The sequence below is a fragment of the Corvus moneduloides genome, chromosome 29 (genome assembly GCF_009650955.1).
Source record: "Corvus moneduloides isolate bCorMon1 chromosome 29, bCorMon1.pri, whole genome shotgun sequence".
NCBI classification, from domain to species: domain Eukaryota; kingdom Metazoa; phylum Chordata; class Aves; order Passeriformes; family Corvidae; genus Corvus; species Corvus moneduloides.
The window spans coordinates 164,495-178,593 of NC_045504.1; the positions used below are offsets into that span (position 1 = coordinate 164,495).

General features: G+C 59.1%; 2 protein-coding genes across 2 annotated transcripts; one reads left to right on the forward strand and one right to left on the reverse strand.

Annotated features, from left to right (window-relative positions):
* Nucleotides 1–952: 952 nt before the first annotated feature.
* Nucleotides 953–4,253, reverse strand: CHRNB2 (cholinergic receptor nicotinic beta 2 subunit). The gene is made up of 6 exons (XM_032093505.1): nt 4,084–4,253; nt 3,415–3,560; nt 3,272–3,316; nt 2,841–2,950; nt 1,761–2,721; nt 953–1,207 (listed from the first exon to the last, which is right to left on the reverse strand). Exons 1-6 carry the CDS (start codon nt 4,124–4,126, stop codon nt 1,037–1,039), a joined length of 1,476 nt encoding a protein of 491 aa, XP_031949396.1. The 5' UTR covers nt 4,127–4,253; the 3' UTR covers nt 953–1,036.
* Nucleotides 4,254–4,756: 503 nt separating this feature from the next.
* UBE2Q1 (ubiquitin conjugating enzyme E2 Q1) lies at nt 4,757–13,436 on the forward strand. The gene is made up of 13 exons (XM_032093506.1): nt 4,757–5,126; nt 6,201–6,305; nt 6,606–6,710; nt 7,026–7,076; nt 8,935–9,075; nt 9,643–9,727; nt 10,159–10,219; nt 10,749–10,839; nt 10,932–10,990; nt 11,237–11,285; nt 11,456–11,551; nt 11,697–11,763; nt 12,203–13,436. The coding sequence occupies exons 1-13, from the start codon at nt 4,842–4,844 to the stop codon at nt 12,232–12,234; spliced, it is 1,227 nt and encodes a 408-aa protein (XP_031949397.1). The 5' UTR covers nt 4,757–4,841; the 3' UTR covers nt 12,235–13,436.
* Nucleotides 13,437–14,099: the final 663 nt, after the last annotated feature.

A 14,099-nucleotide genomic window follows, 5' to 3' on the forward strand; every position in this document is an offset into this window, starting at 1 on the left:
GGCATGGGGCTGCTGTAGGAGCAAAGCTCTTAACATTTAGATATCGGGGTGCAGTCCTGAGAGTAGGAGCTCCAGGAGCAGCAGCTGGGCTTTCTCTGGCTGGGTGAAGTGCTGGGATTTAAATTAATTTCTAGCGTGCAGCTTCCCCTGGCCCTGTGTGTTGCCAGGCCCTGCCAATGCCACTCCCCCCAGCCCCAGGGATTAGTGGTATTTATAGCAAACGTTCCATTTCAACTTTCCCCAATGAGGGCAATTCCTGCTGGCCAAGGGAGTGTGGGAAGTGCTGCTGGCCTGGCCACAGCTGCCAGCCCAGTGACCCATGGTGGGGCCTGGTTGCCAGCAGCTCCCAGCTTGGGTTGATTAACTGTTTTCCTTTTCCTTGTGCAACTCATCTTGTGCCTGCTCTTGGCTCCAGTGCACTGAACTTGGAGTGGAACAGAAGACGATGGAGCTGGAGCAGCCCCTGGCACTTGCTGCCCTGGCTCTGCCTGCAGGTAGGACCTAAAAATAGCCTCCTCCTGCCTGGTCCATGTGCTCAGCTCGGGGATCCAGAGCTGAGCAGCCCTATCCTCCTCCCCGTGCCTCTGCTCCTGCTCTGTCACCTCCTGGGAGCCCCAGAGATTGCACAGGGGTTGGCAGCACCCGGCAGGAGCCAAGGGCTGCCCGCTGAGGCTGGGGCTCTGGCCCCGCATGGCCTGACAGGAGATGCAGTGAGCAATTGGTGCTCCCAGGAGCAGAGGAAAGAGCTGGGCATGTCCCCATGGAGCTGGTTTTATGCTCCTATGCTCACTCCCTCAGCAGCTGGGATTTTACTCTTCCAGAGATAATGCCTTCCTGGCCTCTTACCTTGGTCACAGGCAGCCAGAGCCCCCCCAGCTCCAGCTGCATCCTGCTCTCTCTGGCCTGCAGAGCACAGTGTAGTATGAAATTACACCAGATGGAACCAACCCGGTCCTGTGTAAGTATTTATTGGTTTGCAGGGGCTGCCTGAGCCCAGTACCCAGCTCTCTGGCCCTGGGACTGGCCACTCCCCATGCTATTTGGAAGTGGGGGTACCCTGGCCAAGCTGCAGCAGGGAGTTGGTGGTGTAGTTCTGGAAGAGGGGCTGAAGGAACATGCCAACGGTGCCAAAGACACAGACGAAGACGAAGATCCACAAGAAGAGGCGGTCGATGACCATGGCCACGTACTTCCAGTCCTCGCTTACCTGTGTGGGGGTGGGGAAAATGCTGGGTCAGGCTGGGGCCTGAGGTATTGCCTGACACTGCCCCACCTGGGAATTCGGCATATCCTCAGGGCCTTGAATCTGCTCCCTCAGCACTGCAGCTGCCTGCCAGCCCGCTTTGGGCCCCACGGGGCTCACTCCCCCTGCTGTCACCCGCACTGCTGAGCCCAGGAAACACCTCCCCAGTGAGCAGAGCCGCGGGGAGCTCTGCAAAATCTGCAGCCTGACAGTGCCATGCAGGGCCAGGCCTCCCAGGAGCCTCCTGGGTCTCCAGAGCAGCTGCTTCTGCTTCAGCCTGGGACTGCAGTGGTGGGTCAGGGATCAGTGCTGGACCCCCTACTCAGGCAGGAGCTGCAGGGCCTCACTGGGCACAGGGCTAGGCAGGGACGCCCTTAGTGCTTGTGCACATCACTTCCTGTGGTGCAGCCATGAGCCAGGACACACTCTGCACCCTACAGCTCTGCCTGCACCCCACAGCTCTGGCCATCCCTGAGCACTGCCCACCCCCAGATGCACACTGCCCACTCCAACTTACACTCTGATCATCATCCTCACTGCGCATGTGGTCAGCAATGAAGCGCACGCCATCCACTGCTTCCTCCAGCCCGCAGCTGCAGCCAGCTGCGGGGGCTGGTGCCTGCCCCTGTCGCTCCCGATAGCCATTGAGCCCCTCGGCCTTGGCAGCACCAGGGTTGGCGTAGCAGGTGCAGGTGCGGGCACCAGCCTGGACGAAGAGAGCGGCGGCGGCAGCACGTTCCTGGGTGTGCCGGCGCTGGCGCAGACGCTGGCGTGCGCAGTTCTGCCGCGGCTGCTTCATGAACAGCAGCGCTGGGAGCTTGTGGAGGAAGAGCGTGCGGACCCAGGGTGGCATGGTGTGCGTGGTGGGTGAGCGGTGGTGCACGTTGAGGACACAGACGCTGGTGACAATGGAGAAGGTCACCAGCACCATGGTGAACATAAGATACTTGCCCACCAGCGGTACGTCCAGTGAGGTGGGTGGCACGATCTTGGAGATGAGCAGGAGAAAGACGGTGAGGGCGAGCAGGACAGAGATGCAGAGTGTCATCTTCTCGCCACAGTCAGACGGGAGGTAAAACACAAGGATGGCCAGGGAGGTAATGAGGATGCAGGGGATGATGAGGTTGATGGTGTAGAAGAGCGGCTTGCGCCGGATGATGAAGTCGTACGTGATGTCCACATAGGTGGAGTCATCAGGGTTCTCGTTGCGCCGTCCCGGCAGTGCCACGATGTCCCACTCGCCACTGGGTGTGAAGTCATCCAGGCTGGCCACCTCACTCTTCAGCACCAGGTCTATCTCGGTGCGGTCGTAGGTCCAGGAACGGAACTTCATGGTGCAGTTCTGCTGGTCAAAGGGGAAGTGCTTCACCTCGATCTTGCATGCGCTCTTGTAGATGGCAGGAGGCAGCCAGAAGATGCTGCCATCATAGGAGATCACCGCGTTGGAGTAGAAGGAGACCTCATACATCCCATCAGCGCTGGGGTGAAGAGATGTGCTGTCAGTCCTTATGCTGTCAGCCCCAGCAGCACAACCCCACGGCCCCCACCTTGGGTGGAGTTGGGGAACACATGGCACCTCCCCCAAAATACGACCTACTTGTTGTAGAGCACGACATCGGGTAGCCAGATGTGCTTGGAGGGCAGGCGGACCTTCTTCATGTTGTCAAAGTCCTCAGGCTTCCATGTGAGGCGGTAGTCCTCCCACTCCTGAGGACAGGCGGGATCAGCCCAGCCACAGGATGGGGGCCTGGGGCAAGGGGGTGGGTCAGGACAGGGGGGACACAGGGGTCCCACACAGGCTTTATGGAGGGCTATGACAGGGCAGGGTGGACATTAGGATCCCACACAGGGTGTATGGGAGGGTCCCTATGATAAGGATGGGTCTCAAGGCAGGAGCTGGGGAGTCCTGGGGCAGGGTGGACATGGGGGTTCCCAGTGCATGGGGGCCCAGGACAGGGTGCAGGGTGGAGTCTTGGAGCAGGGTGGACATGGGGGTCCCAGGGCCACGTCAGAGTCCAGGGTGCCCACCTGGGTCAGCCAGACGTTCGTGGTCATGATCTGCTCCCGCTCATGCTGCAGAGAGAGGGGGGCCAGTCACTCAGGGTGCTGGGAGGGTTTGTGGCCCCCTCACTTGCCTGGTAGGCTGGGGAGTAGAGTCCTGGCCAACTCACCACACTGATGAGCTGCGCCAGCGACACCATCAGCTGCACAGTCACCAGCTCAGAGCCATTGGTCGCCGGCCGGATCAGCTTGTTGTAGCGCGCAGGGTCCAGCAGATACTCAACCAGTCGCTCCTCTGTATCCGTACCCAGGCTCCCTGGGGCATGGCGGAGCCTGAGCCCCATGGCGGCGGGCAGGGCCCCCCACGAGGGCCGGGGGACCCCCCGGGATAGAGGCTGTACCCGGGCTGGGGCTCTGTGCCTTGCGGCCCGAGAGCAGGAACGGCGAGAGGCACGGGGATGGGGTGCGGGTGTCACAGTCGGCTGTGGAGCGGGGAGGGCCGGGGGGAGGGTGGGAGCTCTGAGGGGCTCCATGACTGGGGACGAGCAGCTGGGCAGGGCTGGGGGGTCCTCCCTGCCCTCCCCTGCCTGTCCCTACCGTTCCCTGCCCGTTCCTGGCACCCCCTCCCCTGTTCCTGCCGGTCCCTGCCCACCCCCGGCACCGCCTCGGAGAGCCGGAGCCCAGGGCGGCCGCACAGCCCCGGGGGGGTCGAGGAGCGCTGGAAGGGCCGGTACCGGCTCCACTCCGGATCTGTCCCGTGCAACAGGCGCAGCCCCGGGCCCGGTCCGGTCCCCTCCCCGCCGGTGCCGGTGCCATCCCCCATAGCCCCCGACACTTACGTCTGAGGGCAGCGAGAAGGCAGAGGACGCGGAGCAGCGCCATGGGGGAGGCCCGGTGCCCCCGCCGGTACCCGGCGCTGTCCACGGTCCCGACCGGGCGCTGTCCGAGGTGCTGGAACCGGCGGCGGCCCGGGCGGGGCGGCCCCGGGCGGGAGGCGGTGCCGGGCGCTGCGCCGGGGCCGCCCCGTGCTCCAGCTCCGTCGCCGTCACCGCCGCCGTCAGCGGCCCCGGGGCCGCCCCCGCCTCCGCCCCGCCGCGGCCCGGGGACACGGCGGAGGGCTCTGAGCTCCCCCAGCCCTGCGCTCCACCGGGGTTCCTGCACGGTGCCAGCGGGGCGGCGGAGCCCCGGGCGGGGATCAGAGCGGGGGGCGGAGCGGTGGGAGAGTTAGCGGGTGGAACCCGGGACCGGAGCCCCCGCGGCTCCGCCGGACACCAGTAGGGGGGGGGTCTCAGAGCCGGGACTGCCGGGCCTTGGGCAGCCCCGTCCCCGCGGGGCTCCCGCCGTGCCCGGTGCCCCCTCCCCCCGTGGCCCCTCCCGGGCAGGGGCGGGGCTCCCCCGCTGCCCCCCCGCCGGCCCCGCCCCGCTTCCCCGGGGCTCCCCAAACGTCACTTCCGCTCCGACGGGAGATGCTTCCGGCGGGGCGGCTCCGCCCGTTCCGGTGACGGCACTTCCGGGAGCGGGGCCGTCCCGCCGCCATCTTGGGCGGGCTCCGGGGCTGCGGCGGCGGCGGCGGCGGAGCGGGTCCCTCCATGGGAAGATGCAGCGGGCGGGGCCGGAGGAGGCGGCGAGGGCGCAGGCGGTGGCGGGGGGGCCCGGGCGGAGCGGGGCCGAGGTGGCGGCGGCCCCCGCCGGGCGGCTCCTGAGGCGGGAGCTGCGGCTGCTCGAGTCCATCTTTCACCGCGGCCACGAGCGGTTCCGCATCGGCAGCGCCTGCCCGGACGAGATCAGCTGCGAGTTCGTCCCGGGGGCCGGCGCCCGAGCCGGCGCCTCCGCCTCCCGGGGGCCGCCGCCGGGACCCGTCCGTATTCACTGCAACATCACGGTGAGGCCCAGGGGGTGCGGCCGACCCAGACTCCGCGGGGGCACCGCAAGGGCGGCCCCGGCACCGAGTGGGGCCCTCCCTTCGCGCCTACGGGACTGCCGCCGTTGGGGCCCAGGGTGAGCTGGGCCCGAGCCCCAACGCCCCTGGCGGCGGCTACCGGGCGCGGGGGGGCAGCTGCCCCGGGCCCCCCCTCCGCGGGGCCTGCGGGAGCGCCGTACGAGCTTCCCGCCAGCTCGTCGGGACAGCGGCTGGCGCAGGGAAAAGGCGGGGGGCAGTGCCCGGCAGCACTCCCGCCGTCCCAGTGGCCCGGTGTACGAGGCTGCGGCCCCGTTTTCCCCGCTTCCCCCGGTTTTGTTTTGGTGGATTTCCCGGGGGGCCCTGAGCTGCCTGGAGAAGAGGCACCTGCGGCAGCAGCGCCGGCTCTTCCTGTCTGCTCTGGCTCATCCGCACCGGGGCTTTAGGGCTCTTGGTGCTGGGTGGGTTGGCGCTGGGGTGCTGATGCCCTCTTTGATCACAAGTTACAACTGGTTTGTGTCTCCAGGCGAGGAGGGCCAGCAGGGCTTGGATAGCGCCTGGTGCAGATTCTGAATGGGGCCAGTGACCACGATTTTGTAGAGGGGCGAGTTGGGAGTGTGCCAGAGGCTTTGTCCTGGGTTAAAGGTGCCTGCCTGGGTGCTGCCGGGTTCTTCTGCAACTGCTGGTGCAGAGCTGCGAGGGGAGCAGCCTGTGGGCAATGTGGGATGCCCTCAGTGTCTTGCCTCAACTTCCTCCCACCACCAATCGCCCCACGACCAGAGGGTTGGCCGAAATGCCACCACCCTCCCTCCGTGTTACACCCTGGGCCGGGGGACACACCACAGAGCCAGCCCAGCATGGTCAGAGCAGGGGTCTATATTGCCCTCAGCCCCAGGTTTGTGCTGGAGGGTGGATCAGTCACCTGTGGCCTGATCTCTGTGGTCCAGAGGGATCTGTTTGCAGAAGATGCTGGGCTGCAGCCCCCACCCCGTCTGGCTCACTGCTCTGTGCACTGCAACGGCCTCCATGCCACCAACACCACCTTCTCCTCCTCTCCAGGAGTCTTATCCAGCTGTTCCCCCAATATGGTCTGTGGAGTCAGATGATCCCAACCTGGCAGCTATCCTGGAGAGGCTGGTGGAAGTCAGGAAAGGAAATACGTTGGTGAGATACGCTTCGCTGCCTGGGAGAGGGGAGGGCTGGCAGCTTTGGGGGGGTAACTCCCTGCTTGCATGTCCCCAGCTGCCCGAGGTGGGGATTGCCTCTGGTCTCATAAATGTTCCAGATATTTGGGATGAGCTTCTCTGACTTTGTTTGAAGCTGGGGTGGGATTTTGCACCCATGTCTACCACTGCTTGGAGCAGGAAGGAGCAGCCATGGGGCCTTTGCTCACTGGCTGCAGTGCTGAGGCTCAGCTCAGCATGGAGGTCCCCACCCTTCCCTGACCTTCTGTTCTCTGGACAGCTTTTGCAGCACCTGAAGCGAATAATCTCTGACCTGTGCAAACTCTACAACCTCCCCCAACATCCAGATGTTGAAATGCTGGACCAGCCTCTGCCGGCAGAACAGGTGAGTGGCTCAGGAGAAGGCTTCCAAAGCTCAGAAAACAAGTTCCCTGATGTTTGCTGTGGAGGCTTCTAGGGGTTACCAGAGGAGGAGCACAGTGGATGAGGGGTTGGATTCCTGTCCTGACTGATGCCAGCTTGCTCCACTGGGCCTTGGTGCTGTTTTCTGTAAAGGCTCTCAGCTACTCCTTGCTTTTAATTTGGTTCTGCTTTGTATATCCCTGTTTGACCTCACCTTGGAAGCGTCTGGGAAGGCAGGAGAGCATTTTCTCAGGACACTGACCACACAGTCTCCATCTCTATCCTTCTTTCCCCACAGAGTACCCAGGAAGAGGTGTCCTCGGAAGAGGAAGATGAAGAGATGCCAGAGGTAAGTGCCACCTCAGTGTGAGGAAATAAGCCGGAAAGCCGAGCACGGGGAGAAAGATGCTGAAAGGTGCGAGGGTACAGGGGTCTTGCCTGGGACAAGCTGGTGGTATCCAGACAGGGAAATTTGGCTCAAAGGCTGGTTAGTTCTCAGCATTTTGATGCTGAGGCACAGCCGGCTGCCTCATATTCACAAACCCCAGGAGAGCACAGAGGCTGAGCAGCGTAGCCATGGCCTCCAAAGGCAAGTGGATGAGCTGTGAGCAGAGCTGCTTGGACAATAATGCTGTTCTCTAGAGCCTGCAATTTCTGAGTGAGAGATGGGATTTCCGGGCTGCTGTTGCTGGCGGGGAAGTCACTGTTGCACGGGACTCCCACAGAGAGGATTAGGTCAGGTGGCTGAGTGTGCAAGTGAGCTAATTGCCAGGAGTGGTGGAGGCAGCCACACTTCACTGCAGGCTGAGGGCACCTTGCTGCAGAAACCCACAGGCTCTGGTTGTTTGGTTTGCAGTTTGGAGATCTCTAGAAGTGGGTGGAATAATCTTGAATCTCCATGGTGACACTCAGCAATGCCTCACACACGCGAGCAGCACGGGCACTGAGTCAGCAGTGCCGTGGAGCCTGGGGGCAGGTCACTGAGCAGCAGCACCCCAGCAGTCGGGGGGTTTTAGCAAAGTTAATTGCTTGCTAAATTAAGACTGCGCTTTGCCAGGGTCTGCGGGGAAAAGAGGAAGGGTTAAACTGGCACCAGCATAACCTTGTGAATCTGCAAATCTGCTGCTTCATGGCAGATCAGTGTGTGCAAGGCCTCCACTCCTGTGGGCTGAAAAATAAACCCCCAGGAGCTGAGCATTCCCCCTTGTGCTTTTTGCTAAGGCCATGTGTTCTCTAAGGGAGAACACTCACGTAGAGCAAAGTGGGATTTGTTGAGCTGTGTGGAGGAGTGGAGCAGCAGAGCTGTGCCCTGGCACAGAGATTCATTATGCAGGTTAATCTACTCGAGGGATTTTCTAGGAGGATCTCTTTTCCTGTGTGGATCTAAAAATGTCAAAGCCCTTCCAAAACGCTGCTCAACAGCCACGGCTAGACCAGAGAAGCCAGAGTAAACACTTGTTCAGAGGGTTTAGTGCCAGCGCTGGAGCAGTGCATACCCATAGCCATTTCCAGGAAGCTGACCCCTGTGTGCATGGGGAGAGACTTCTGTCATGGGCCCAGATGACTGCAACTGGCTTTTGCCATCAGGATCTTGCATTGCCGTGTGTTACTGTGGGAAACAGTGAGGGGCAGAGGCTCTTCTGGGGTCAGGTACCACACTTGGAGTGTGCTGAGCTGATCTACAGAGAGCCCCCAGACATGCTGTGAAATACCCACTCTTCTTGAGGGACTAACATGGTGTGCAGCTGGATTTGGGTGCAAGGGTCTGTTCCTGTGGTGCCGGTGACTGGTGTCCGTGTTGGGGTTTGGCTAGCGAAGGGGGCCCGGGTGGCCTGGCAGTGCTGTGCTGGGGGCTGTGCTTTGTTCCAGCCATCCAGCAGCACAGGGCAGGCTGCTGGAGCCACAGGTGTGCCAAGATCCGGGGCCACTCGGTTACATGGGGCTCGTTGAGGAGTGAGATATTAATGGCTCATTATGAACAGGCATGAGACATGGCAGGGAAGAATCCAGCAAACAAAGAGCTTGTGTGAGTCCAGTGGAATGTCCAGGCCTTGCGTCTTCCACTCTTATTTGTACCTCAGATCAGGAGCTGGGGCTTCCTTGGGCAAGAATTGCACTAGGAATCCTTCCTGGGTCAGGGCAGCTCAGTACCCAGAGCAGGGAGGAGAAAAGGCACATTTCTTTGAGCTTTCCTCTTCTCTTTCCAGGACACTGAGGACTTGGACCACTATGAGATGAAAGAGGAAGAGCCGGCAGATGGGAGGAAGACAGAGGATGAAGGCATTGGGAAAGAAAACCTGGCCATTTTAGAGAAAATAAAAAAGAACCAGAGGCAAGATTACTTAAATGTACGTGTCACCCAGTGGGCAGCTGGGCTGGGGAAGCAGAGGGACTCAAGGGCAAGAGTGATGGAGGCCCTTGCCAGCCCTCCAGCCCTAAATCAGAGGGGTTGTCCCCAGCCAAAGGTACAGCAGTACCAGTTCCCTAGGGCTGATGGGGCTGAAGCAGAGAAGTCTGTGAACTGCCTCTGCAGCTCAGGGAGGGCACTGGGTTGCCCCCAGGGCATTGGTGCCACAGGGGGTGGTCCTCCTGCAGCAAGATCTGGGGCTCCCTTTTGCCCCCAGGAGCTGTGCCCCCACAATCACCTGAGGCTGTGGAGGTGGCTGGTGGGTTGTGCTTTTGTACCCCTGGGCTGAGATTCAGAGACAGTGGAGAGGACACAGAGGTGTTTGTGCTGCAGCTCTGCTGCCTGAGGTGACATATTTGGGGCAAGGGGCAGACTGAGACGTGATGGGCAGGATATGGTCTGGTATAGAGGCTGGACAGAGTTGTAGCTCAGGTGTTGACCTCATAGAGCAATAGCCATGGTGGGTGCAGCGTAACAATACAACTTTCTCCCTCCCTGTTCCTTGCAGGGTGCAGTGTCTGGGTCTGTGCAGGCCACTGACCGGCTAATGAAGGAGCTCAGGGATATTTACCGATCACCAAGTTTCAAGGGCGGTGAGTGCTGCCAGGAGCTCCTTGGAGGAGGATTCCTCCTCGTCCTGTGGGGTACCCAGTGGGCCTTGGGGCTGTTCTGCTCAGCTGAGGGGGAGGGTCTCTGGCATTTGATGGCTGTGGCTCTGTCAAGAGTCAACAAAGCCACCTTACTCTCTCTGTTCCCTGCCACTGCTGGGTGGAAGTGAGGAGCATGCTGTGGGTTGGAGAACTATCTGACTTCGGGGGGATGGTGTTCCTATTCCTTTCCTGAGCCCAGGGACTCAGAGAAAGAAACTGCTGCCCTCAGGACTGTACTGGATAAGTGCTGCTTTCATGGAGGGACTGTCCCAAGCGAAGTTGTGCTGCAGGACCCAGGGGATTTGAAATCTGGGTGATGACGCAACCCCCTCTCAGTGTCCCCCTGCAGTGACCCACCTGTGTTCTCCTTGCAGGATACTATGCAGTTGAACTAGTGAATGACAGCTTGTACGATTGGAACGTCAAACTCCTGAAGTAGGTGGCCTGTCTTGGGATCATGCAATTGTGGTGGGTTTTGGTGATGGGACTGTCCCTGTGAGCAGAGGGGACATGAGCATGGCAGGGGAGCACCAAGCAGACCTTGGGTTAGCCTCTCTCAGGCAGCTGGCTTGCTGTCTCCATGACAAAAAGGAGATGATATCTCCAGACAAGATGAGGTAATTGGAGGACTCTGCAAGTCTCTGCTGTTCCTAGAGTCCGGAAAGAGGTGCAGCAGGCAAACCCTCAGCTTTCACACCCTCCAGACACCAGTGCTGCCCTTTCCGTGGGCCAGGCAGCCTTTATTTTTAAGCTGGCAGCATGGAAAAGGGGTGTGATGGTCTTCTCTGCAAGCCGGAAGCAGAATGCTGGCAGCCCGTGCTGTCGCTGCCCTCAGTGAGAGCCTGAGGGCCCCATGTGACTGCCCAGCTGTGCAGGTAGGGCAGCTCTGGGGTGTGGTGGCAGTGAGCACGGCTGACCTGAGGTGCACAGCCTTGACTGACCCTCTGGGGTTTTCCTGTCACAGGGTTGACGAGGACAGCGCTTTGCACAACGATCTCCAAATCCTCAAAGAGAAAGAAGGAACAGATTTCATCCTCCTCAACTTCTCTTTTAAAGTAAGGCTCCCCCCTTCTAGAGAGATCCCTGACTCGGCGAGGCATCAGAGAACACCTTTCTCAGTGGCTTTGCTTCCTTTCTCTCATTCCAGGATAACTTTCCTTTTGATCCACCATTTGTAAGGGTTGTATCCCCGGTGCTGTCAGGGGGGTGAGTATCTGTCTCTGCTCTGCAGTGCTGCTTTCTGCAGTAGTTTCACTGGGTTTATCCAGTGCTGTGCAATCCTGTGACTTCCTTGACATGGATTTGTCATTGGGAAGCAGACAGGGGAGGGTGGAGTTTTTTAGCATATTTTTTTCATCAGAGAACTAATCGGAGAAGGTGTTTCGTCTCTGGAGCAGTGGGTGGGTACGATTGCATCTATCTGTGCAGTGACTTTGTCTGATTCCTTCCCAGGTATGTTTTGGGTGGCGGTGCCATCTGCATGGAGCTGCTTACGAAACAGGTGGGTGCAGGTCCCTGCAGGAACTGGGGGAGCTGTTCCTCCTGCCACACCCCGTATCCCTGACAGCTCCTGCTGTACCACTGCCTGGCAGAGCTGGGCAAGGCCCTTTGGTTGCACGGGGAGCACAGTCTCTGGGTGGGTCTGGCCTCACCGTGTGTTTGGTCCCTCAGGGCTGGAGTAGTGCCTACTCCATCGAGTCGGTGATCATGCAGATCAGTGCAACGCTGGTGAAAGGGAAAGCGCGAGTACAATTTGGAGCCAACAAGGTAGGGCCTGGACAGTAGGAGAATGGTGGGTGCCAGTGGGGTGGCAGAGGGGGGCACAGCCAGCTCTGGCCACACAGGAAGGGTGTGTGGGATGGCTTCCCCAAGGTTCCTGCTGGACTGATGGTCTTCCTGCCTTCCCTTGCAGAACCAGTACAGCCTGACAAGAGCACAGCAGTCCTACAAGTCCCTGGTTCAGATCCATGAGAAGAATGGTAAGGGTTGAGGGAGAGGGCTTGCATTTCCCCTTGCTTGCTCATTTGGGCTCCCCAGACAAGCCGCTCGAGTTTTAGCCTGCCTCAAGTGCAGAGGTGACCTGGAAGTGGTGGCAGCGGCAGTGGCAGCTGCTGTAACGCAGTGTGGCTGCAGAGCGCTGCTGCCCTCTCTGCTGCCCAGTGCTGGGCTCCAGTGGCTGTAACTAGAGGCAGCACGTCACTGATTGCTTGGACTTGATGGTCTGAGGTCTTTTCCAACCTAAATGAGTCTGTGATTGCCCGTGTGGTGTTGGGAAGTAAGCCAGAGGGAAAGCCCGCAGTAATCGGGGATATGTGGCTCTTTGGAAGTGGGACTTGGCTGCTTTCAGCAGCTTTTCCAGGTGCAGATTCTTGTTGCCCATGCAGTTTCCTCCCTCACGGATCTCTCTCCTCATTTCAGGCTGGTATACACCGCCCAAGGAGGATGGCTAATGTGGATGCTGCAGGACCAATCTGAATATCTTCTGGATGCTCTACTTGGATCTTAGTGATGCCTCTTGGCTTTCTCCCAGGATGTAATAGCTCTGCCTGTTGCAGGACAATACTGGCTGTTCAAAACTCTAAGTAACTGTTTAAGGAGTTGGACTGACCCAGAACACTTGATGGGCCCATGCTAGCAGGCATTCTTGTTAAAACAAACTCTTGAGCCTCTTGTATTGCTGGAAACTTTTGACTCTACTCCAGTCTAGAGCATCCTCCTTACCTATGCTATGGATTTAATTTATTTTCTTATTTCATGTACACTGCTTTTTTTTGTTACGGTGTATGATGGATGTGTATGGAAAATGTATCTTTGGAGAAAAATTACAGTTTGTTAATTTGAGAATGCTGGTCTAACAAATTTTTCCAAGCTCCTGCTGGGTGGGCTGTACCCTGCAAACCCTGCTGCAGCCCTGGTCCCAGGAGCTGTGGTGGGCCCAAGCCCTGCAGGAAGAGCTGGAGCAGCTGCCTTGGAAGAAGAAAAGCCCTTTTTTCTTTTTTGGCATTAAGGGAGCAGGATTTCTGCCCCATCTTCCTTGGGCAAACCCAGCTTTTCTCTATAAACTGCAGACCTACAACTCAAAGCACAGAGGGGAAGATCTGTGAGGCTGTCCTCTCCCCTGCAGTGGATGAAGGGTTTGTGGGTGTATCCCAGGGCTGCCAGCTCCCACCCCACACTTCTCCCTGTCCTCTTGCCGAACAGTAAGATGAGCTGAGGCCTGAGCTTTGTCCTGTTTCTCCCCACTAGCCATGCGGGGAGGCTGAGCCCCTTGTCCCTGTCCCTGCTGTGCTGTGGCTGCAAGCTGCTGCAGGGAGTGGAGCATGGGCACTGCTCTGTCCTCCCATCCCTGACCAGGACCTGTTCTGGCAGTGAACACCCCGTTCTATGGGGTTTTACTTTACTTTCCTTAAGCTGTTGTTCCTGCTTGCCTTTGTACTCCAGCCCTCCATGGATGGGGTTGCTGCAGTTGTGGCCTGTTGTCTTGAATATCCACGGCCCTGTTTTGAGTCTGCTGGAAGGAGATTTGGGTGTTGGAGCTCCTCTAACTTGGGCCATGTCCTCGTCTGGAGGGCAGAACTGACGCACTAGTGTCAAAGATGGAACCATGCGTATTAATTCACTGTGTTTGAATAAAAGTCATTAGAAAATCAAAGAGCCTAAGAACTCCATTATCTGCTTCAGCAGCTGCTTCCCTGTCCTGCTCAGGGCCTTGGAATAAAAAGATGCTGTTAGGAGAGGGATTGCTGACGGCTGCAGGAGTGGCTCTGGCCTCAGCTTGGGGACTATTTTTAAGTGCTTTGCTGAAGCACCAGAGGATTTGTGATGCTGAATAGCTCTGCCCTATGTCCTCCAGACCAGACCAGCACCTGTCGGGGTTCTGGGTCCTCTCCAACCCTGTTCCTAGTACCTGGGGCTGGGGGGGGCAGAGGTAGCTGCACTCAGCTCCCACCTTTAGCTCAGGAACCTGCTGGGTAGTGGGTTAAGTCAGTTAATGAAGGTTTAAAACACTTGTGGGGCTTTCTCTTTGGTGAAGCAGGGGCTGCTCTGCTGAGCCCAGTGATGGGGTTGGGTTGGGATTGGGTACTCCAAGTTGGTTGGGAGAGCTCATGGCACACACTCCCAAATCATGGCAGCTTTACAGTAAGGCTGGGATGAGCAGGAGAATTGAAGAGGGCCCTGCAGGACACTCCGTCACTGGAATGCTGACCTGGCAAGCGTCGAGGCTGAAAGTGCAGCAGGAGCAGGTGTCTAGCAGGCCATCTGCCAGTCCTGTCTATTCACACCTGCCCCAGCGAGGACTCATCCCACTCTGAGC